This window comes from Aureobasidium melanogenum (assembly GCF_000721775.1).
Source record: "Aureobasidium melanogenum CBS 110374 unplaced genomic scaffold scaffold_7, whole genome shotgun sequence".
NCBI classification, from domain to species: domain Eukaryota; kingdom Fungi; phylum Ascomycota; class Dothideomycetes; order Dothideales; family Saccotheciaceae; genus Aureobasidium; species Aureobasidium melanogenum.
In genome coordinates, this window is record NW_024470059.1 from 26,435 (window position 1) to 47,981 (window position 21,547).

The 21,547-nt window shown below is 48.2% G+C and overlaps 9 protein-coding genes across 9 annotated transcripts; 3 read left to right on the forward strand and 6 right to left on the reverse strand.

The window, feature by feature from the left end:
- Positions 1-79: 79 nt before the first annotated feature.
- On the forward strand, positions 80-668 carry M437DRAFT_83418 (uncharacterized protein; the record flags this gene model as incomplete). Its single annotated transcript, XM_041027933.1, has 2 exons — positions 80-253; positions 306-668. The coding sequence occupies 2 exons, from the start codon at positions 80-82 to the stop codon at positions 666-668; spliced, it is 537 nt and encodes a 178-aa protein (XP_040880710.1).
- Positions 669-3,109: 2,441 nt separating this feature from the next.
- On the forward strand, positions 3,110-5,146 carry M437DRAFT_45907 (uncharacterized protein; the record flags this gene model as incomplete). The annotated part of the gene is made up of 5 exons (XM_041021172.1): positions 3,110-3,217; positions 3,277-3,318; positions 3,368-4,092; positions 4,142-4,338; positions 4,389-5,146. 5 exons carry the CDS (start codon positions 3,110-3,112, stop codon positions 5,144-5,146), a joined length of 1,830 nt encoding a protein of 609 aa, XP_040880711.1.
- Positions 5,147-6,597: 1,451 nt separating this feature from the next.
- On the reverse strand, positions 6,598-7,409 carry M437DRAFT_45995 (endo-1,4-beta-xylanase; the record flags this gene model as incomplete). The annotated part of the gene is made up of 4 exons (XM_041021186.1): positions 6,598-6,678; positions 6,727-6,897; positions 6,957-7,104; positions 7,153-7,409. 4 exons carry the CDS (start codon positions 7,407-7,409, stop codon positions 6,598-6,600), a joined length of 657 nt encoding a protein of 218 aa, XP_040880712.1.
- Positions 7,410-8,379: 970 nt separating this feature from the next.
- On the reverse strand, positions 8,380-9,896 carry M437DRAFT_65024 (putative amidase family protein; the record flags this gene model as incomplete). The annotated part of the gene is made up of 2 exons (XM_041024536.1): positions 8,380-8,864; positions 8,954-9,896. The coding sequence occupies 2 exons, from the start codon at positions 9,894-9,896 to the stop codon at positions 8,380-8,382; spliced, it is 1,428 nt and encodes a 475-aa protein (XP_040880713.1).
- A 559-nt stretch (positions 9,897-10,455) lies between these two features.
- M437DRAFT_74286 (uncharacterized protein) lies at positions 10,456-12,234 on the reverse strand (the record flags this gene model as incomplete). Its single annotated transcript, XM_041026208.1, has 2 exons — positions 10,456-12,020; positions 12,051-12,234. 2 exons carry the CDS (start codon positions 12,232-12,234, stop codon positions 10,456-10,458), a joined length of 1,749 nt encoding a protein of 582 aa, XP_040880714.1.
- A 550-nt stretch (positions 12,235-12,784) lies between these two features.
- Positions 12,785-15,047, forward strand: M437DRAFT_46385 (phosphoesterase-domain-containing protein; the record flags this gene model as incomplete). Its single annotated transcript, XM_041021256.1, has 9 exons — positions 12,785-12,990; positions 13,038-13,302; positions 13,355-13,468; positions 13,515-13,630; positions 13,677-13,957; positions 14,006-14,116; positions 14,167-14,262; positions 14,321-14,427; positions 14,475-15,047. 9 exons carry the CDS (start codon positions 12,785-12,787, stop codon positions 15,045-15,047), a joined length of 1,869 nt encoding a protein of 622 aa, XP_040880715.1.
- Positions 15,048-15,346: 299 nt separating this feature from the next.
- Positions 15,347-16,365, reverse strand: M437DRAFT_74288 (GroES-like protein; the record flags this gene model as incomplete). Its single annotated transcript, XM_041026209.1, has 4 exons — positions 15,347-15,550; positions 15,583-15,733; positions 15,837-16,128; positions 16,251-16,365. The coding sequence occupies 4 exons, from the start codon at positions 16,363-16,365 to the stop codon at positions 15,347-15,349; spliced, it is 762 nt and encodes a 253-aa protein (XP_040880716.1).
- Positions 16,366-16,847: 482 nt separating this feature from the next.
- Positions 16,848-18,004, reverse strand: M437DRAFT_46221 (uncharacterized protein; the record flags this gene model as incomplete). The annotated part of the gene is made up of 2 exons (XM_041021228.1): positions 16,848-17,305; positions 17,356-18,004. Coding segments are annotated over 2 exons (1,107 nt in total), but the record flags the coding sequence as incomplete, so codon positions are not given.
- Positions 18,005-18,333: 329 nt separating this feature from the next.
- On the reverse strand, positions 18,334-19,366 carry M437DRAFT_46366 (endo-1,4-beta-xylanase; the record flags this gene model as incomplete). The annotated part of the gene is made up of 2 exons (XM_041021251.1): positions 18,334-18,471; positions 18,545-19,366. The coding sequence occupies 2 exons, from the start codon at positions 19,364-19,366 to the stop codon at positions 18,334-18,336; spliced, it is 960 nt and encodes a 319-aa protein (XP_040880718.1).
- Positions 19,367-21,547: the final 2,181 nt, after the last annotated feature.

Genomic DNA, 21,547 nt, shown 5'->3' on the forward strand with positions numbered 1-21,547 from the left:
CTGGAACTCCTACCATTCCCTCCACTCATGACTACGATCCTAGATGAGACACTTCATCTAGCTTCAGCAGACAGTCAACATGGGTCGACCGCACTTGGTGCAAACCCAGCGTCCCGCTCGACCTCCATTTCAGCATGATGAAGCACATCTTCCTTTGACCGTTCCGCGACGGACTCAGATCCGTATGCCTCTGCCCGACGATGATCCATTGTTTACAGCACTGTTCGTCCTAAAAGACGATGTACCCACCAATGTAAGATGAAGTTGGTCGTGGTACTGTGAATTTCACCTTTGACGAACGGTAGATGATCAATGATTATCTGCAAAAAGTGATTAAACACTCGAATGTCTACAATCTATGGCTTGCAGATATGGACCCGCAGAACCTGACCGAGGATGACGAAGACGCCACAATCCCACCAGTTGATCCAACATGGCAATCGCCATTTGTTGGCAAAACAAGTGAAGAAGCTTTTGAGTACCTTGCCACAATCCCACTTCAAATGGCTCTTAACAGAGGATATCTCGTTGTCCTGGACAGAGCACTCTACGAGCAAAAAGACTGGGTTATAATTTATCGTATCAATGAAGAGGGAGAAATCACGTGCATACCTTGCACTGCACACATGACGCTGGTGTATATCGATTCGTACCTCTGGCATCGTTAGCCAGATCATCTCAAGCGATGGCGCGAACAAGGAAAGCCGGCTTTGTAGTTGGACTCATCAAGAAAGGTCGCTAGGATATGTTTTAATTGGAGCGAGATGTCTATGCACTATCAGACGTGGAAACTTCATGAGGCGCCTCACAAGTTGTGACGGTCTGTTCGGCTGTTTACTGAGATGAAAAGACACAAGATCACCCTGGAGCCGCGATGAACCGTCAAACTTTTTGCGGGGCCATGACGCGAGTCGTGTCAAAGCGATCCCAAACGTTTGCGAGAATGTACATCCGAGTGGAAATAATGAACATTCGAGCGGAGATGTTGAGTACCTGCATCGGAATCATGCTGGTGATACAGATAAGAAGAAGCCATCATGATACACCGACTTGACATGGGAAAGCCAACCAGCAAACACTTTCATAGGCTCACGAAAGATTGTGTCGCCAAGATGTTTCAGAAATTATCTTTGATAACGCAACTCACGGCTGCCTAAACCTCTGCGTCGCAGAAGCCCTATCTATACTCTTTACTCACATCTCGATGCGCACATCAGGCATAAGCTCAAGCACCTGAATTTCTTGATTCCTTTGACAAGTCTGGTCAAACAACATCGGTATGATGGACGTAAGCTCTGTGCATACTGAGCAGACTCTGCGATATACTCAATACAGAGAGACAACGATCCAAATGCCGATGCTAGGCGAAGAGACTCATCTTGCTGCATTCTTCATTCTAGATCACGACACTCCCAACGAAGTACGAGAAGCTTCACAAGCAAGTGCATGAAGATGCTAATTTCAAGAGCTATAGATGGTCAACGATGTTCTCAGGAAGGTTTACGATGAGTCGGGCGTTTATCACCTCTGGCTTGCGGACGATAATCCAGAGTCTTACCCAGATGACTACGATTGCGCTACTGTACCTCCCATCTCGTCAACTTGGCAGTCGTCGTTCGCAGGCAAAACCATTGAACAAGCCTTCGAATTTCTGTCGACTCTACCTATCGATGCAGATGTGTCCATCAACAGGACATACATTGTTGTCCTTGACACGCACCTTTACAAGACTAGGGACTGGGTGGTTGTATGCAAGATAGATGACAACGGAACCATAACCACAGCGCCTTGTGCAGCAAAAAATCCAATCCTGCATATTGACTCGCTTTCGTGGCATCTATGGCCGCAGTACTTGGAAAGGTGGCGATCAGAGGCACGTCCGTTCCTGCGGTAGGTCACAAGGATCTCTTGGAGAAAATGACGTTTTTAGAGGCATCTAGCATCTATGACCACGATATATAGACGGGTGGCGTAACAACCGAGGAAAGCCTTTCCAGCGATGATGAGACGAAGTGCTTGGAGAAACAATTCTAAACCAGTCGATTCGAACGTGTCATCACAACATCATGGTTGTTCCCTCGAGCTCTTTCTTTGCAAACCCATCACCTGCAAAGAGCAATTCTCTGACCTGAATCTCGGGCGAGAAAGCAGCCTGGCGGTCCTTGTGAACCAAGTTGCGTCAGTGTCGGGAGACTGACCCGTCGGAAAACTGCAACGTCGGGAAACTGCAACGCCGGGAAAGTTGTAAGACCGGAAAACCGCAACCACAAGGGCTGAAGCTCATATGGAAGTTCAGAGCGAGAAACTCGTCCATGCGAACTGTTCCCCGAGGATTTGGCCGAGCCCATGACAACAGGGGTCAACGGATCGCCTGCTACTCCGAGTAATGAGGGCTCAGCTCCAAACAGATCTCTGGGGAAAGAGCCGAGCCCTAACTGATCGCGTCAGCAAAACGCTGAGCCCTAGGAGCGCAACAACTTTGGTAGGCTGTTCTACTCGAGTAGGTTACTGGATGCGTTATGGGCTGAGATCATTACCCTACGGCACGATGCTTCCGTAATCCGTGTCCGAGCTTCATTCTGGCGTGCCAAGTCTCCATCCGCTTTGGGTAATTGCGCCTCCGCGTGCAGTCTATATCTATTGGGCAGCGACATCATGTAAGTCTTGGCCAGAATGTATGCATCCAATCATATGACCTGATTTTGGAATGTCACTCTGAGGATAAGGTCAAGCGAACTTCGAAACCATTGCACATAGTAACCTTCTGATCGGCGCCAGACGTCTAAGGAGTCAGTAATAGTCAAGTCAATCCAATTAAGCTGGAGGAGCTGCTTGATGGGGCTGTTTTTCTCTTTACAGGTCTTGTCGGTCTAACTCTTACTACAACTGGCGGCGGCGCGAGATTTCATCATAGAAGTTCAACTTTAGCGACGGAAATGTTTGGACAAACACCTAACTCCGATTATTTGACACAGCGCATGGATTGATGCAAACCGATCGGGGCCTATATATAAAGAGATTTGGGATTGAGTACGTGGAAAAAATGTCTTTCTTATTCAGAGTCTACCGAAGACAATTCTACCACCACTGTCTCGTCAAAGCCAACGCCATGTCGTCCTCGATCAATGTCGGTATAGATAACACTGGTCTCTGGGGTATCAAACAAACTCCGCAGGCATCCAGTCTATTGTCAAATCTGATGCAACAAGACCTCGAGGTAACAAAAACTTCCTTATGTGACGCAGTATTCAACTCTCGATCCTGACCGGTGAACAGAAACACCATGTCTTTCTTAACGATATCGGCTTTCACGATCATGTAAGGAACGAAAGCTCGTCTACGGTGCGAATGCTAACAAACTTGAAAGATGCCCCACCACCTCCTTGCCCTCTATGGTACAGGTGCTAGCGCTGAAGATATACAGAAAGCGTGGGATCAACGCGACCCACTCCAGCGTCCAGCTCTGCCACGTAATGATCGTGTCGTCAAATATTTGATCGAATCATGGAACAACTCGATGCCATACCTGGGAAAGGAAGAGCACTATGCAGATTTTTTGGCCTATTTTCAGCATGTCATCCAGATTCGAGGCTACCAGGCTGTCGTCAATGAACACCTTTTTCGGGCCAACGACCCCGCACAGTTGCTCGTTCGACTACATGCTGGAGTCTTGCATCCCTTGATTCAACTCATGTACGGCCTGGAATGGGAACAACCAGCCGTCGTTGCAGAAGGGCTCGCTCAGGCAGCAATCCACGGTATTGAGCAGCTTGATGAGCTCCTCGTTCAAAGCGAGAGGATGGTGTACAACTCATCGTCAACTGGCAGAATACCGAACTTGTTGACTATTTACAAAAGGATTCAGCAAGACCCACAACTTTCTCATTGTGTCAGACCAGATGACGAGGAAAAGATCATCGAAGGGGTGATTGGTCGGTCCAAGGAAGAGATGCTTGCCGTACTGCAAGAGGTTCGAGTTCATGCTGAAGATCTTGCAGAGAGAACAGCTGAGATGTTTCATAATATTGTTTTGGTTGCTTCTGGTGCTGCACTCCATCCTCACAAGCACGTCAAGTATGACTTCTTTCTGATGTGAGTCATTTTCTACATCACCACCAACCAGGCTTAGCTGACGATCCAGGCATCATATCAACTCGTCACTCATGTACCTTACTATCAACAAGCAGCACTGGATAACGGAAGCCAACAAGGTTCGGATGCTGGAATGGAAGATCCGCATGGATCTCCTTCAATACGCAGCCCGTGGAGCCCCGGACTTCTCTGCGGAAGCCATCAGATCATATGAGCCCAAAATCGGACTCAAGGGTGGACCAAGGCGTAAGGTACAGCATGAGTTTCCAAGTCACAATCTCTAACATATGCTCTAGAGATTGCAACCAAATTGCACTCTTTCGGCGACGACGGTCACGCGATCAAGCAAGCCAGAGCTACAAGTCTCTGCCACGAATTAATAGCACACTACAAAGGGAAGAGTTGGGCTGTTCTGGTGGATGATGATCTTTGGATTAAGATCCAGCATATGGTCATCGACGCTGTAGAGGGTCCTGGTCCTCTTTATGTTCGTACTGCTGGTCTGGAGGAATCATGGAAGGCAAGTGCGCAGACAATTTTCACACCTTCAGCACGGCTAACAAAACTCAGGACATCCCCCTCGCTTCCGCACAGAAGAGATCTCCTGCGGAGCTGTTGGCCAGACAGTAATAAGCTCGAGTCTGATATGTTTACAGATGTATCTTATAATTCTTTCTATCGTCTATGTCACTTTTGTACTTTGGACCCTAATGTCAAAAGAAGTGTGCCCAATCACCACTCCCATGGTGTTCTTCTGCTCGATCGAGTGATATCTGCTCATGTCTTCCCAGATATCCTTTGTACCAATGCCGAGCTGCTCAAGAATCTCCATGACCGCAGCGTACAAGACATCGATTTTCCCGTCTTCAACCTTGATCGCGATACCGACAGCCCCTTTTGCACCCATCTTTTCTGTGGCTTCCGACTCGCGAATAGCAAGGCCGTAACATCCGTCCGCACCAAGTTTGCCGATGAGCGCTCCGCGATACACCCGACCAAGATCTGTGCAAAAGCGGTCTTCTCCAGCGATCAGCTCTGGGAAGGCAGACATTGACTTGAAAATTCTTGACAGAGTCTGAGTGCGCGAAGATTGAGTGCATCCGAGCTTTTCGGATTGATCAGCAGCGTCAGCCAGAGCCGCGTACATACGAGCTAGTCCGTAGAGTGGCATCGCTGGTGCTGGTGCATTGCATCCGTCGATGCCCCAGGAGATCTGATCTGGCTTCAATGCGCTCATTGCCTCGACGACATTCTTGATTTTCTGTTGTACAGGCTGTTGTATAGTGTGATAGTTGCCAATATCTGCATTGATTGTTTTTGCGGCAGCCAACATGCCTATGTGCTTAGCACAACAGTTGTTGTATATGGCTGTTGGCTCAAATCCGTTTCTAGTCCAGGCTTCGTTGATCGTTCTCGAAAGCGACGGGTGGCCACCACACTTGAGGTCTTTCTCTTCCAGTCTAGCTCTCTGCAACATAGCTACGGCTTGCGATATATGTTTTTCCTCGGCATTGTGTGAGCTGCACATAAGTGCAATGTCTCCGGAGTCGAAATCGACCCTTTCAGCAGTTCCTGTTTCGAGAATAGCGAGTGCCTGGAAAGGTTTGGCAGCTGATCGCGCAAGCGTCATTCGAGATGGGTTGCCGACAGTAAAAAGCAGTCGTTGAGAGCTGTTGGTCACGGCGGCGTGTACGATGTGGCTGTTTTCCACTATACCGCCGCGCCATGTTAGAACGAGGTCAGAACGATGCATTGTCGAGGTCAAAAGTGTGCAGCTACGTCGATGAAGAGTTTGCAAGCAGGAAGAACTCTCTCTTTCTGGCCATCCGCAGATTTTCAACAAAGGTTTCTCTGGCAGTGTAAGAGAACAGTGATGGTCATTTCGTTGATCTACTGTAGTCTGCCCTAAGTATGTGAGCCTTTGCGCGTTCCGAACTTCTCGATTGGGCTAAGTTATTGTGTCAAGTTTTGTCTATTTTTAGCGAAGGTTCCAGGGTCGGAGTGACCAACATTGCCACCACGTTACCAAAGAACTTTCTGGTCAGCCAACAATGACAAGGCTTGCACCAAGGGCCGTTGACTGCTTTCAGCACCATGAAGCTCGCCAAAAATTCATGACTTAGATTACTTCCCAACATTTTGTGCTATCCTCACTGTCATGTCGAATACTACCGTGCGCAGGCTTGTCAAACTTAATCTTGCGAGGATTGCTCGGGATTGAGAGCTCAATGAATGGAATTTCGCAACAGCACGGTCGCTAGTGGCTCTTTTTGGACGTAATCGTGGAAGTCGAACAGAAGTCGACAGAAGGGAACAGAATCTCAGGCTTTGCAAGCGGCCAGCGCCTAGTTCGTGAGTAAGTTCACGAGCTGATGAACAGAAAACTGAGACGGCATAACGCATAAGGTGGGAGCGCCGCTCGATTCTTTTTACGCTTGTCACAACATGCACCCTGGGTATCACACCACACCTCTTGACCTGGTTTTCGACACGCCACCACTGCCCCTAGTTGATTGTAACGGATGAAGAGCCGGTGCTCTCGTAGCCCTCGGTGGCCATGATCTGGTAGTTGAAAGTGCCGAGGTTCTGAAGTCATCGTCAGTATCATTTCCGCAACTTTCTAGGAGGTCGTACCAAGCCCAAAGATGCCCAAGCATTGATGTGATTCTGGAAGGTGATGGTACCACTGGTGCGCTTGGTCTGACGCACGGAGAGGTATTGGTGGAATGTGGCAGTTCCCTGGATCGAGGGGGCGTTGGTACGTGTGGTCTCGTAGATATCGTAGACACCACCGTCAGTAGTGACCTTTGTCACAATATTAGCATTCAAGCTAGGTGATTCGGATATCAGATGCATTGTCTCACAGTGCCCAGATGAGTTCCAGCGCTGCCAGGGTTGTAGGTGCCGTAGGTCTCAATGACATAGTACTCGACGAGAGGGCCGGTAGTCCAGCCGTACAGAGCAATGAGACTGTCATTATCAGCATCTATGGATCCAGTGTAGTTAATTGTGCTGCACAAGAGTCAGTCAAACTCCTGGTAGCGAGAACGTCGAGCCTACCGTGCCGCGCCGGTTGCCCAACCGATGCCAGCAACAACATCGGTATTGGCACTGGTCCATTGCAGATTGTAAGTGCCAGTTCCAATCGTGAAAGAGTCGGAGCCTGTCTCGACGTAGTTCGAGAAGTAGTAGCCACCGTAAGTACCAGTTTCGTTGTCAGTGATCGTCTCACTACGCTTCCTGATGTTGTTGACCGGGGCAGCTAGTGCAAGAGCAGCACATGCGGATGCAAGAAAGATGTTTTTGAACGAAGGCATAGTGAAGAGTTAATATCAGAACACCCGTAAATCTGATGTTGTTCGAGCTGACGATATTCTTCTTGTGAAGACCATCGATGCGTTACTTATAGTCCAAAGGCAAGTCGTCCTGGTGTTGACGTGCTGGAGCGATGAGTTCTGCGGATCGTCTCCGTTTGGCTTGAGCTCGACATTTGGCTAAATTGGAGGTTCCGCGGACGACTCATTTGCGACATACGATCTAGGGCTTGATCAACGGATGCAGACTTACGGGCCGGGCCAGCTCAAGCACGTCAGACATTCGGGCCAGGGACAGTACCGGCAATGAGTGTGGACGCAGTCCAAGCCCTTGCAGATGTGCTTGAGCAACGACAAGCTTTGCCAATTATCCCGTGCTTTCAATTGCAGGCTAAACAAAGGTGGAGAAGCAGTTTAAACAAGCTTCGCGTGGAAGTGTCGATCATGCGGAGGCCACGTCTCCAGAAAGTATTCCATGTCTCCGCGATGACTATCCAAGACTCGGACATCAGTCAATCTATTCTTGCATAGCCGTTTACCACTTTTGTGCTGGCTGCAGCAACACCTGGTCATGTACAAAAGTCAACTGATGTCCTCTCGAATCTCGATTAAGGAATGAAGTTCGATGATGACCCCACATTTCCCATGGCTGAGGCGGGGTTGACATCTGCAAATGTACGTACAAGACATATGAAACGCTCCATGTTTAAGCTGTTCAATTTCTGGTTGCGTAGTCATACTCCTTGCACCAATGCAAGGCTCGGCTAAATACTCATATTCAACTAGCTGCATCAACAGTGTCGAGCTTATCGAAGCAAGATGTCATGCTTGGCCGATCAGTTGTCCATATTCCCTAACCTGAACCCGAAGGAGATTCTGGATAGGCTTGCAAACTATCCGGAGAGATTACAACGCCCAAATGGCCCAAACAAAGAGTGCTCATCATCTTGAAGCAGCGACAGTATCCTGATGACTAGATATCTGGCGCTCGGCGAGCTCCGACAATGATTTCGATGCCTCTCGCAAGTTGGAGTAGTGCTTGCTCGTGGTACTCGAAGCTGACAAGTTCCAATCCAATAGGGAGCTCATCTTCTGTGAACCCTACGGGGACTGTCATCGCAGGCAAACGAGCTTGACTTGCCAGCAAGGTATTGACTGGAAAATCCCAACAAGTAGGAAAACGACCGTTCGTGGCATCTTCATGCTTCGGAGGTGGTATTTGCACATCTGGAAATGTCAGAGCATCAAGGTTCAATGAGGCCATCAGACAATCCAGCTTTCTCTTGAATTCATCCCGATCGAGTATCTTAGGAAGATACTCAGGGTCTTCCAGAGGATTCAGCGGGCCGTGTGCGATCTGGGACGTGAAACTAAGGAATTCTTGCGGAGCCTTTGCGGGAACGATGTCGGCCACGTCCTGTTGGAGGTGGGGTTTGGTGGCAAGAAAACTGTTGATATCTGTTCTAGACCGCTGCAGGTACTGTATGTGGGCGTAAAAGTCATATAATGCTCAAGTTTGTCAATATGAACGTCGATGAATGTAGTACCCTTCTCTTTCAGGGCCAGAAAAGCTTTGTTGATGACTTTGTTCACCGCCAGACAGTAAGGGTCCGAGTCCGGCCCAAAGAGCTGTCTTACGACACCAACTCTTGCTTGACGTGTCTTTTCCAATCCCTGATTCAGGTTTGATGCATAGCTACCTCCGAGAGGTAAGCCCAGACTCTTCGCCATAGTCGCTACGCCAGTGTAAGCATCTTGAGGGTCGAAGCCGACCATGCAGTCGAAGAACAACGCGCAGTCCTCGACAGTTCGTGCGACTGGGCCAGGTGTGTCTTGGACCTTGACAAGCGGGCAGAAGCCGGACCTGCTGATGAGGCCAGGGGTAGGTCGGAGTCCCACGAGATTGGTAAAGCTGGCAGGGCAACGAACACTGCCTCCAGTATCTTCGGCTACAGCAAGAAGTGCGAAGTTGGCTGCGACTGCAGCAGCGGACCCACAAGACGAGCCTCCAACGTCATGATCTAACTTGTAGGGATTCTTTGTCGGCACCCAATCACTGGCGGAAGAGTGGCTGAACCAAGTACTCGCCCACTCCGACATGGTTGTCTTTCCAAGGATAACCGCTCCTTCTGCCTTCAACTGCTTGACCAGAAACGCATCTTCAGTAGGTATGTTTCCTTTGCAAGCTCCAGATCCATACATTGTCTCCATACCGGCAGTGTCAGCCTGATCTTTAATCAGAATAGGAATCCCATGCACACGACCTCGAAAAGATCCCGTCTTAGCATAGTGTTCGTCAAGCTCTTTAGCTTCATCCAGCGCGCTCTGAGAAATGGCAAGAGTTGAGTTGATCTTGGGCCCAGCTTTGTCAAAGAGTCGGATACGCTCGAGGTAGGCTGCGGTGAGATCTACGGCACTACATGCGCCAATTCTGAAAGATTCATGAGCTTGGCTCAAGGTCAGCTCCTTGACCTTGAATGCGGCACCCATTATTCGCTGACGACGCCTGAGAAGTCCTGATGTGACTGAGAAAGTGTATGGATCGCGAAATACTGCGGCGTTCGCAAGTCTTGTACTTGCTACGAGTGTGCGGTGACGTACGGTCCTTCAGTTTATCTTAGCCGCAGACAGCCAAGCAGCTGCACTTGTATCTCGCCGTGAGCTTCTTTCCCGAGATATGCTCGCCGGCCGCCGGCGGTAGGTAGAAAAGATCCGTTATCTCGGCCAAGTTCGATTGGTTTCGAGATTCGGGGTCTACCCCACCAGTCGCCTTTTTGACCCCGCATGGTAGTCTTATCTGTCAATCTTCGGATATCCTTGTCGAGAGATCAGGCAGTCTCATATCGTTCGTTCTCAGTTGCAATTTGGAGGACAGTGCCGATTAGAATCCACTCGTCGCGGTAGCAGCAGAGTTTGGTTTTTCATCTTTGTCGCAGACCACAACAACCGATGGACTGATAATATATTCATTGGCACCCTCGCTGGCTTACATTGGGCAATCATTGACGGGCAGACATACTGACAACTGGAAGATCTGGTGTCGAGACGTCTACAAAGATCCATCTCCTACTTCGAGCGCCAGAGCCATTCCGCTTGCTTGATGCCACAACATATGGCAGTGGAACATCCATATGCCCGGATTGTCCGCTTGGAAGCGGAGAACCACATAGCCCCGACGCGGAACGTAGACAGTGTCACGCATCGGCGGGTCACTCAGGTTCAACGGGCCCCCTGGTGGTTCGATGTCCACATACGGATTGTATGAGCCCCAACCAAAATCCGCACTGTGTGAAGCCAAGACATAGAAGTTGTAGCCATGGAGGTGCCACGAGTGACTGTCCTCGTCGAGGTTGTTCAAGACGATATCAATCCAAAGCGGTCGTGATTTATCGTAGGGTACGTGGGGAACAAGCTGGTTGTTGTCCCACTGCGATCGGTCCACTGTGACCAGAGGAAGATTTTGAGGTGCCCACGAGGTATGGTTTACGAAACCATGCGGGACATTTGCAAGGTGAGAAAGCTTCGATGTTTTCGAGTACAGCACGATAGTCTGGTCGACTTCGTGAGCGACAGATCTCCTCCGGGAGTCATTCTCGACCGGATCACTGCGAGCTTGACGCCTCTCAGATCGTGAGCTCGTGTTCGGGAGATCTGGCCGAATCGCAAACTCATGCGTTGTGGACAGTGCAGGGTTTGTGTATTTGAAATTTTCATGACTCAAAGTGATTCTTAGCGTCAAATTGTCAACTTCTAGAAAGCTAGGCGAGACACAATAATCAGCTCTCTGCCCGGGCCAGATAACTTCCTCGATCTTATCAAGCTCTGTGGTGGTGACTTGATGTCCACCATCGACCTCTGATATTGCCATTTCATGTCCTGGAAAGTTCAGCTCAATGCCAGCGAAGGACCCAACATTCACTACTCGAAGCCTTGTTCTGCCGGTGGTTGGAAGGGACAAAGAAGGACGCTCAACAGAAGTGCATACAATAGGCCGTGCAGGAACCGCCATTGAGCAGTCATATGAACCGATTCCGTTGAGTACCATTGAGTCTGGTACTGGCTCGTTACCAAAAGATCCAGAGCTCATATATGTTGCCAAAACTTCCTCAGCAGAGCGATGATACCAGTCACCAACCAATAGGAGCTGTTCTGGTATCATCGAGCCGATGCTGCGCCTGGGGCTTTTCGACCAAGGTTTGTGAATGACCAGGCCGCCATACAGTCCATCTGCTCTCTGGATCTGATCATGTGCGTGATACCAAAAAGTGCCGTACTCGGATGGTCCAATGGTGAAATTGTAAGTGTATGTCTCTCCTGGTGCTATCGAAGCTTGAGTAATACCGACAGCACCGTCCATGGCATTAGCATTTCTCATTTGGAGACCATGCCAATGGACTGCGGTGTGTGATGCGTCCAGTGCGTTCTCGACTTCGACTACTATGCGATCGCCTGAGCGAGCCTCAATCGTTGGTCCTGGAAACTGTCCATTGATCAGGTAAATCAGTTTCTCAACACCATCAGGACTTTGTACAGCTGAGGTGATTTGCCATTTGTACGTGAGGGTATCTGATTCTCGTGAGGCGTGATTTTCGGGATGCAGCTGGATATTCAATGCTGTAGATGTTGAAAGTGGTGCTGACGGACGTGAGATCGCATCACCATAGCTTGCGTTGTGAGTCGTACTCGAGGTCTGCAATGAGTCTGGAATCTTCAGATCCCAGCGGAACTTTGCATCAAGAAGCACAAAAGTAATGCTCAGAACAAGCAGTATACAAACAACTTGTATGCAGTGCCGTACGCGACCAATATCTCGCTTCAATCCCGGCATCTTGCAGAACCTTGACAGATAGAAGCGATGCTAGAGTCTTTCACCAGTCAGTTTCCATTCGCCTCGCATCAAGGCCCTGAACTGCGTTGGGCCACGAGCCAGAACGAGAGATTGATGTTGTTGCGCAGATTATTAAGCTAGGAGCGTCGCAGCTGGAGCTCGGCGCACACGCCTTTTTAGTAGCGGATCGACAAGGGTTGGACGAGGCTTGAACTGACACACTGCTCCAATAACGACACTGATTGGCCAGAGCGTCTCGAAAACTTCTCGTATTGCATGCGCAAGACTAGCTGGTCTCTTCTGATGCGCGCACTCCGGCAGGATGGTCATTATCTCCGTATCTTACCCCCACGTGTGACGTCCAAAGTCGCTTGAGTGGTCAACACAGTCAAACCCTGGAAATCCCCGCACGTGTTCCCTTCGTATGTTATCCACCTCTCAAATTTATGTGGTAGATAGCAACATTATATATGAAGTCAGAGAGACCATGTCTGAATGACAGCCTGCCGCTTGAGCATTGCCAGCCTCTCGATTCCAGGCACATCGCAACATGTACAACCACGTCTCCTACGCAAGCATTGCTGCTCTGTTGAGCTGGCCGGCGGCTGCTGCTGGCTCTCTAAAGGACATAGATCACGTTGTCTTGTTCATGCAAGAGAATCGTGCTTTTGATCATTACTTCGGAACCATGGCTGGTGTGCGCGGATTTGCGGATCCCAACGTCCATTATAACAACGGCAGATCTGTTTTCCACCAGTAAGTGCCATGACAGAGTCTTGAGTCACATGCTGACAAGCCGCAAGAGATGTCAACTCGACTTTGACTAACAAGACGGACACTTTGCTGCCATTCTACTTGAACTATCTTGGCGGCAACTGGTCGGAAGCTACCCAGTGTCTGATTGCTGGCAACAATGGCTGGGACAGTAACCATGGAGCGTTGAATGCTGACCGAAACAACAAATGGGCACTTGCAAATACTCCTTGGTCATGGGGATACTTCAAGCGCGCTGACCTACCTGTACACTTTGCAATTGCCGAAGGCTGGACGGTTGGTGATATGTATCAGGTTCGTCATACCACAATCATCCAAAAAAAATCCATGCTGATTCAATTCTCAGGAGTCTGTAATCGCCTCGACGAACCCGAATCGTGTCACATGGATCAGTGGTTCCATCAATGCGCCAGGCTCTCCACAGGCTCCATCTGAAGGAGGCATCGTCATTGATAACAATGTAAGTACATATACTATGCTACCGAAACATTGTCTGACAAACGTAGGAAACTCCTGGATGCGAGGGGTCGAATCTGAACTGCTATCCTACCACATGGAAGACCGTGCCAGAATACTATCAGGATGCTGGTGTTTCTTGGCAGGTCTATCAAGACACGGACAAGTATGTTTCTGGAAGCCACAGAAGAAGATGATGCTGACAGTTGCAGCTTCGACGACAATCCTCTTGCATGGTTCAAACAATTCCAAGAGGCATCCAATACAAGCGCCCTGGGTCAACGTGGTATGGCTTACGTTGGCCTTGAAAAGTTTTACGCCGATGCTGCAGCTGGCACTTTGCCTCAGGTCTCATACATCATCGGTCCTGCTGAGCTCTCTGAGCATCCTCCATATCAGCCCAGAGATGGAGCATGGCTGCAGCGTAAGGTCGTCGAGGCTGTTGTCAACGGCAAGAACTACAAGAACACTGCGCTCATAATTAGTTACGACGGTAAGTAGACGTTGGAGCTATTTCTGACATCGCTAATTCTGCCACCAGAGTCTGGTGGTCTAGGCGACCACGTCGTGCCATACCATTCTCCCAATGGTACAGCAGGCGAGTGGATCGAGGATCCTTACAACGAGTACGGATACGTGTATACCGGACCAGGTATCTTTATTACCCTTCATGTCCAACCTACAGACGTTGACACAATCTAGGATTCCGTCTACCATTCTACATTGTCTCTCCTTGGACCCGTGGTGGCAATGTGTACACTGAGAACGCTGATCACGTATCGCAAATCAAGTTTGTTGGTTCGTTCTTATCCTGTTTGGTAAGACTCTTGACAATCGCAAGCTGAACAACATGCAGAGAAATGGCTCCAAGCAAAAGGTTACAACAATGTCGAAACCTCACAAGTCCCAGCTTGGCGCAGGCAAAACATGGCTGATCTCACAAACGCATTTGACTTCAATCATGTAAGTCCTGTTATCTTCTGCTTGTTCTTGCTGCTGATAATTCCTAGCCCGACTACAGCAAACCTGTTCTGCCTGACATCTCTGCTCCTTCAATGGATGCATCTGGGCAGTACAACGGATACTCCTTATGCCAAGCGAAGTATCCTCATGACTCACGCCCTCCTGTACCCTATGGTGAGCAATCTGAGGCATCAGCACTCGCCACTGAGCAGGGTTTCAAGGCAGTCCGTGGTCAACTCACCGAAGGTCGTTTCCTGGTGTTCGAGAAGAATGGTTTTGCCTTGACTAGCTCGGGTTCTGGAAGCAGCAGCTTCTTGAGTGCCACTCGTGCTAGCCCTATTCATGACGTTGTTGCTCAACGCTGGATCTTGCACCAGCTTAAGCAGGGTGGTAACCAATTTATCCTCGAGAGTGTACTAACCAGCAAGTGTGCTGCAGGCTTGAGCGACCTGAGCCCTTGTTCCCAATCAGCGCCAATCACCATCAATGATTTGGGGAATGGTATGGGACACTCGGTCCAAGTTTCGAGCGGACAGTACATTTCCATCAACAGGAACGGCAAAGTGGTGCTCACCTCGAAGGTCGAGGGATTCCGACTTTTTAGTGTTACATACAGCTAATCTCGGAGCTCTTCAGTATAGCCTGATTCATCATGAAGATACGTTCATCGAGTGTTGGGTTGATAGGTCGAACTCTACAGAGTGTAAAGATCATTGCGCATCTCGATAACGTAGTTGTTGAACCTTCATTTACGAGTCTCAAACAACAAACGATAAAGGTTTCTATGAGCCACGATAAGAAAAGTGTTGGAGTAGTAGTAGTAGTAGAGCTCGGAAGCTTATCGACTTCAAGCATATAGATACTCCGTTTCCCCTCCCTCATACGGCCATGTATGTGCTCTGTCGCCCTAGGTACCACCTCAGAAAACAATCACTGCTCGACCACTAAGTCTGCCAGCGCGCAACGAATCGTGCGCTTCCTGTATCTGATCGAACGAGAAGTTCTGCATGTTTATCCTCAACTTCCCAGCCGCAGCGAGACGGCAGACATCCTCCAGATCTTGACGTGTCGAGCCTATGGAGAGCGCAAACTCGCAACTTGTCGCCATGTGATTCCATCCCAACTTGACACTTCCGTCTTCATCCCTACAACCACAATACGTCCTTGTGGCCGAGAAAACTTAGCCGCAAGAGCAAGGGTTTGACCGCTACCGACAAAGTCTACGATGTAGTCGATGCCGTTGCCGTTTGTCATATCCAGCAGTTTTGGCCCAGTCGGTGCGTCTGAGAGAACAACTTTGTCGGCGCTTCACTTTTTTGCCTAAATCAAGCAGCTCTCGGGTTTTTCAATGGCGAAGACCTTTGCGGCGGACGATAGTTTGATGAACTGGACTCCATATGATCCAAGACCGCCAATGCCAATGCTTGCCGTAGTCGAGTTGGGCCAGGCTCTGTACCGCATGGTAAACCGCGACGCCAGCATCGGTGAGAGGTGCATACAGGCCGGGATCCTGGTCGCCAATGGATACCAGCTCGTGTCTAGGCACAACGAGATACTCGGCCAACCCACCATCGAGACCAGCACCGCGAGTCAACACGACATCTCCCCTTTTGTACGCCTCGCAATGCTGCTCAGCACCGCTAGTACAGAAGTTGCAGATACCACAATGTTTCAGATGGTGAACGACAGCTTCCTCACCGACTTTGAGGACCGAGCTGTTCTATGAAACCTGCGTTCTCATGTCCGAGGATATCGCCGGGGAAAATGGCGGAGGCCCAAGGGTCTGATTCAGGCTCTTGATTCAAGCATGTCCAGATCAGAACGGCATAGTCCAGCAGCTTTCATCTCGATAAGGCACTCGCCATAACCTGGTACAGGTTTGAGAACTTGAACATATTTTCCTGGCCGGTCCCACTGCTCGAGCTTGGATGCTCTCATAATGTAAGACTAACGAGGCAAAGATCAGAAGTGTTTTTGTGGTTGCTAGTGAATTGTTGATGGGAACGAAGCCATATTATAGAAACGAGTACAATGGCACCAAGGCAAGCCTTAGTCACGCAATCACGCAGTCTTGAGGTTGCCAAGCGGATGTTCCAAGCGGATTCGTGCCACATCTTAGATGAAAGGTGGATCAATAATCTATATCTGCTCAGGCCATACCTGTGTGCGTTGGAGCTCGAGATTACATGGCCCAAAGAATGCACCTCGGTTTTTGCGACCACTAGTGGGGTTCAAGAAGCACAGGTTTGAGGTGTCATTGGTAATGTCAGATCCGTGCGTTTCGGACCAAATGCTTGTCACAGAGTGTCGCAGCCATGCAAAGCGCTGCTCCAGGCTGGCGACTTCGGTGATGGCTTGGCTGCATCAACTTTGCGTTCTATGTTCTTTACGGACGCTTTTTTGGATGGTGTGATCTAGCATTATTGGGAATACAGGAATTCTTCAAGTCGACTTGAGTGTGGACTTATGGGACATTCATTTCCTGTGTGCGCACTACACACCAGCCTATCCAACTCATCAAGCGCCTCTCCCGGTCTGACCTTCTTCACTACACTTATATCCGGCATGATCGCAAACATCTTTTCACGATCGCGGGTCCGACCTTCGTGAGAGTTTGGGTCGTAATGGTAGTTCCCAAGATCACCATTCCATTCTGCCTTGCAGATCGAGAGCGCATCAGGCTCGTTGCCAGCTTTTTCTGCCACAAGAAAGAGTTTTCGATGCAGCTCGGGCTGCTGCAGGCAGTGATAGGGGAATTGACGTCTGATCTCGTGCCAGGGATCCGGGAAGTTGAACCAACCACCTACTCTGTGAAGTCTAGATTCTCCTTCGATCATGTCGATCCAACCTGGCTCTAACAAGTCTTGAATTGGGCCACCTTTGCGTTGTCAGTACTTGTTCACGCATCTTTATTGAATCACAACATACCCATCTCGACATTACTATACCATGCATAGTGCTGTTCGTCCGAAGGTGGAGCCGGCGAAGCAGCATCCCTGCTAAAATAACGCTGATTCTCGTACGGATCATCGCCGCCCCAAAGTCTTTGCTCTTCCTTCTTGTAGTCAATGAAGCTCATGTTTCCAATGTCGAGGTTGGCACAGTATAAGTCTGCGTCGTCGTATCCGCAGCGTAAGACGCCAATGACTGTTTGGGAAGTGTCTGTCATGACTTTCAGATCAACTACAAGGACACCGTTTGCCTGATAGTCACTTTGATCCACCGCAATAGAAAGAGTGTGATGAATCTTATCGTTCTCGTCGCGAAGTCGAATGTGGTGATCATAGACATCACGAAGAGTGCTATTTGAGAGGTCGGGTTCGGTCATAAGTATAGAGTTGCTTGTACTGTCTTCAGCCTCATTGATGTCGGTTTCAACTTGCTTGAGACTCGGTTCGTCGAATGCGACTAGAGAGTAGATTGGCCACTGGCCGCTTAGAGTGTCGCCGGCGCGATTGTGGTAGGAATCGCAACGTGGCAATGTGTCTTCTAGCTGTTTGGTGGACGCCATAGGAAGGTGTTGCGATCCAGTTGATGATTGACGTGGAAGAAATATGTAGAGTGCAAGCACCAGAGGGAATGTGGATAGCAAAAGAATGATAATGTCAAAAAGTGGATCTCAGACGCCAAGAAGAATCCTTCTGACAACACCGCCAAGCTGGATGTACAACCTGTTCTCTCTCTTTCACCAAGGCGGAAGTGATTCTCCAAGTAATACTTGTTTGATCGGCCCGTCTATCACAATCACTCGTGACATGATTTCGTGCTCACAGACAGACAGCGCAAGACAGCAGCTTTGACCCATACATAAAGATTGAGATATTTGGAAATTCATCTACTTCATGAGCACCGCTCCTCCATCCTACCACGATTGTGTGGTTCTGAATCCATCTATTTGACACATGCTCAAGATTTGCGGAATGACTGGATGGTCTTGAGGACAGAGCTGTAAGCAGGTTTCTTGTTGAAGTTCTCGTCCCAAAGCAATGCAGCACCCTCAGTGGGGAAGACACCAGGAATCCATGAGTACTTGTCCGAGATACCCTACATAGTAAGATCAGCGTTGTGCCTTTGGAAATGATCTGAAATTAGAAATGAAGGATGAGAAGCGACTCACCCAGATAGTGATTCCGACGCATTTCTTAACGTTGATGCAAGACTGGACCACTCTAGCATATGCATCTGCTTGTGCCTTGAGCTTTGCATCCGTGGCAGGAGTGGTGAATCTGACATCCAACTCCGTGTAGGCAACCTCGACGCCAAGGTCAGTGTACAACTTGAGCACATTCGTCAAAGTCTTCACGTCAGGAGTCACACCGCCGCCGGTGGATGCAGTGGCCTCAGAGCTCAAGTGTGCTTGTAAACCCACACCATCGATCTGGACGCCATAGCTCTGAACCAACTTGAGGATGCGTTGAGCACCGAGGGCCTTAGCACTGCCGTACTCGAGGTTGTAGTCGTTGTAGTAGAGCTTTGTTTTGGAGCCAGCATACTTCGCAGCGAAGCGGAAGGCAATAGGGATGAATGCTTCTCCGATAGTGTTGTAAAAGACTGAGCTACGGTATGTGCCATCTTCGTTGAGGGCTTCGTTGACAACGTCCCAGTGAGTACACTTGTTCTTGTACCTGCCGGCAACTTTCTTGATGTGGTTCTCCATGATGGAGATCAAAGTCTTGTTGTCAAAGTTACCTTGACTGACCCAGGCAGGCAGTTGAGAGTGCCAGACTAGAGTGTGACATCTCATCTCTTTGTTGTATCTGTCGGCAAAATCGGCGATTGCGTCGGCACCAGCGAACGTAAAGTTGTTACGTTGCGGCTCGGTTGACTCCCACTTCATGGCATTCTCTGGGGTGATAGAGTTAAAGTCGGCTCGCGATTGGATGATGCCTTGTTCGACGGGGTCAGTGCTGAAAGTGGATGGATTGGAGCTCCACTCCATGGAGTTTTTGGAGTTGGAGAGGAAGGCCCTTCCAACTCCAAAAACTCCATGGATAATCCATGGAGTTTTGGAGCTCCAATCTCCATGGAGTTTTTGGATATCCATGGATACTCCATATGGAGTTATTGGAGCTCCAAAGATTTCCCCAGATTGTCCTATGTCTTTGCGCATTGAGCTACTCAAGCTTCATTGAAATCATTCAAAAAATCTTTCACATACGATAACATCTCAATCCAAGGCTCAATACTATCAAACTTAATTGTACTATAATTATTATGCTATTCTTCAAGCTGTTGAATAGTATAACACTGTACTTAAAGGCAGCAAGGGTCATTTTAGGGAGCACATGCCCCTGGTCAGGGTGGTTAGGTTAGCAACCAACCTTGGGCTTTAACAACCCCCTTAATCGCCCTCCATCTTTTTTTAACCCCCTTAACTCCCTCAACCCCCTATTAACTACCTAGGGCTACTATCCCCACACTCCGCTTTTAGTTATGAATCAAGCTCACAAGCTCTCTTACACGCTCCGAGTTTAGTTGTGAATTAAGCTTACAAGCTAATTTTAAAGGCAACCATGCTCTAATTTTAGCTGTGAAATAAGCTTATAAGCTATTTCATAAGGTGACCATGCTCCGAATTAAACTCATAACCATTAATATTAGGCAGTTGCTTTCTTATCTAACTTAACAAATTCACAAGTATTAGGCAACAGCGCTTATAATCACTTGAGCTTCTTAATCACTGGCTTCTAATCTTAAGTATATAAACCTTCTCCTCTTCCACATTAAACCTCTTCCACTTCCTTAATATTCCCTCTTCCTTCTTTAACACCTTCCCTTCCTACTTCCACCTTATATAACCTCTTCCATCTTATATAACCTCTTCCATCTTATACAACTTCTTTAACCTTCTATAACTCCACTTATAATTAATTAACTCTTTACACAATGGCTCTTATTCTACGCGACACTAGCCATGCTGCCATAGGTTCTAGCCGTAGTAGTAGTGGTGGCGGCGGCAAGCCTCCTTATAAGCCTGGTAATAACTTAAACTCTAGTCATAGAGTTTAACTATTTAATAAGCTTGACTTAATCAACTACTGTAAGCAATCATCATAACTTCCTCTCACCTTAAACTTAACTAACTTTAAATAGTGGAATTAGAGCTGGCCTAGGACTTTACATTTGCTGCTCAATTCTTAAGATCTTTGCGCGCCCGTAAAGGTAATAACTTAAAAGTAGCCAGCTTTTGGGGAACTTAAATGGATCGCTTTATTAATAATGTTAATAACTCCCTAGATATTACTAACAACTTTAGATTCCGCACTAGCAAAGAGACCTTTATAGCTAGCAAAGGTGCCTACTATCTTCCAATAACTCTTATATCTAGAGCTCGCAACCGTGTTGTTCATAATGGCAACAGAGCTTATAAAGCTTGTTAAAAAGGCTCTAGACGCTTCATAGAATGCATTACTATTATAGATGGCAAGGGCAACTTGTTCTATGGTTCTTATACCAACTATACCTTTAGCAACTAGTATAAGAAGTGTAGCTTCTATGATAATAGTAAGTTTGACAACTAACATCCTTATTAAATAACTTAAACTAACCTTATACAATAGCTAGCAAGTCCTATACTTAAGGTAGAAACAAGGGCAAGTAACCTAGACGTTTAGCCTCTCTAAGAGCTAGACCTTTAACTTAATCTCGCCGCCGCTGTTTAACTCCTCTCTACTAACCCACTACTTTAAGACCTGACTTCCTAGTTACTGTTGTTACTCCCTTAGTTTAACCTACTAGAACTGGTCGTCATATTAGAATCCCTATGGTTAATCCTTAAGAAGATTTAGTTGCTTACATCCATAATGTTAGCTATAGAGTTACCCAGTACTTAAGTGCCTTGATAACTCTCTAAGCCCGCTTAAATGCTAGCCATGATGTTGCAGCAGATGACTTCCTTAAGACTTAGAATAATGATGAGTTTAACTTAGATTAAGGGCTCAAAAGCAGAGAAGTTAATGTAGGATAGGAAGTTACTTTGATGATTTTCTAGCTTTGAGATGTTTAAGGGCTTTAAGGGCAGAGAGGTTAATGCTAGACAGGAAGTTATTTTAATGGTTTCAAGCCTTAAGAATGTTTAAGGGCTTTAAGGGCAGAGAAGTTAATGCTAGACAGGAAGTTA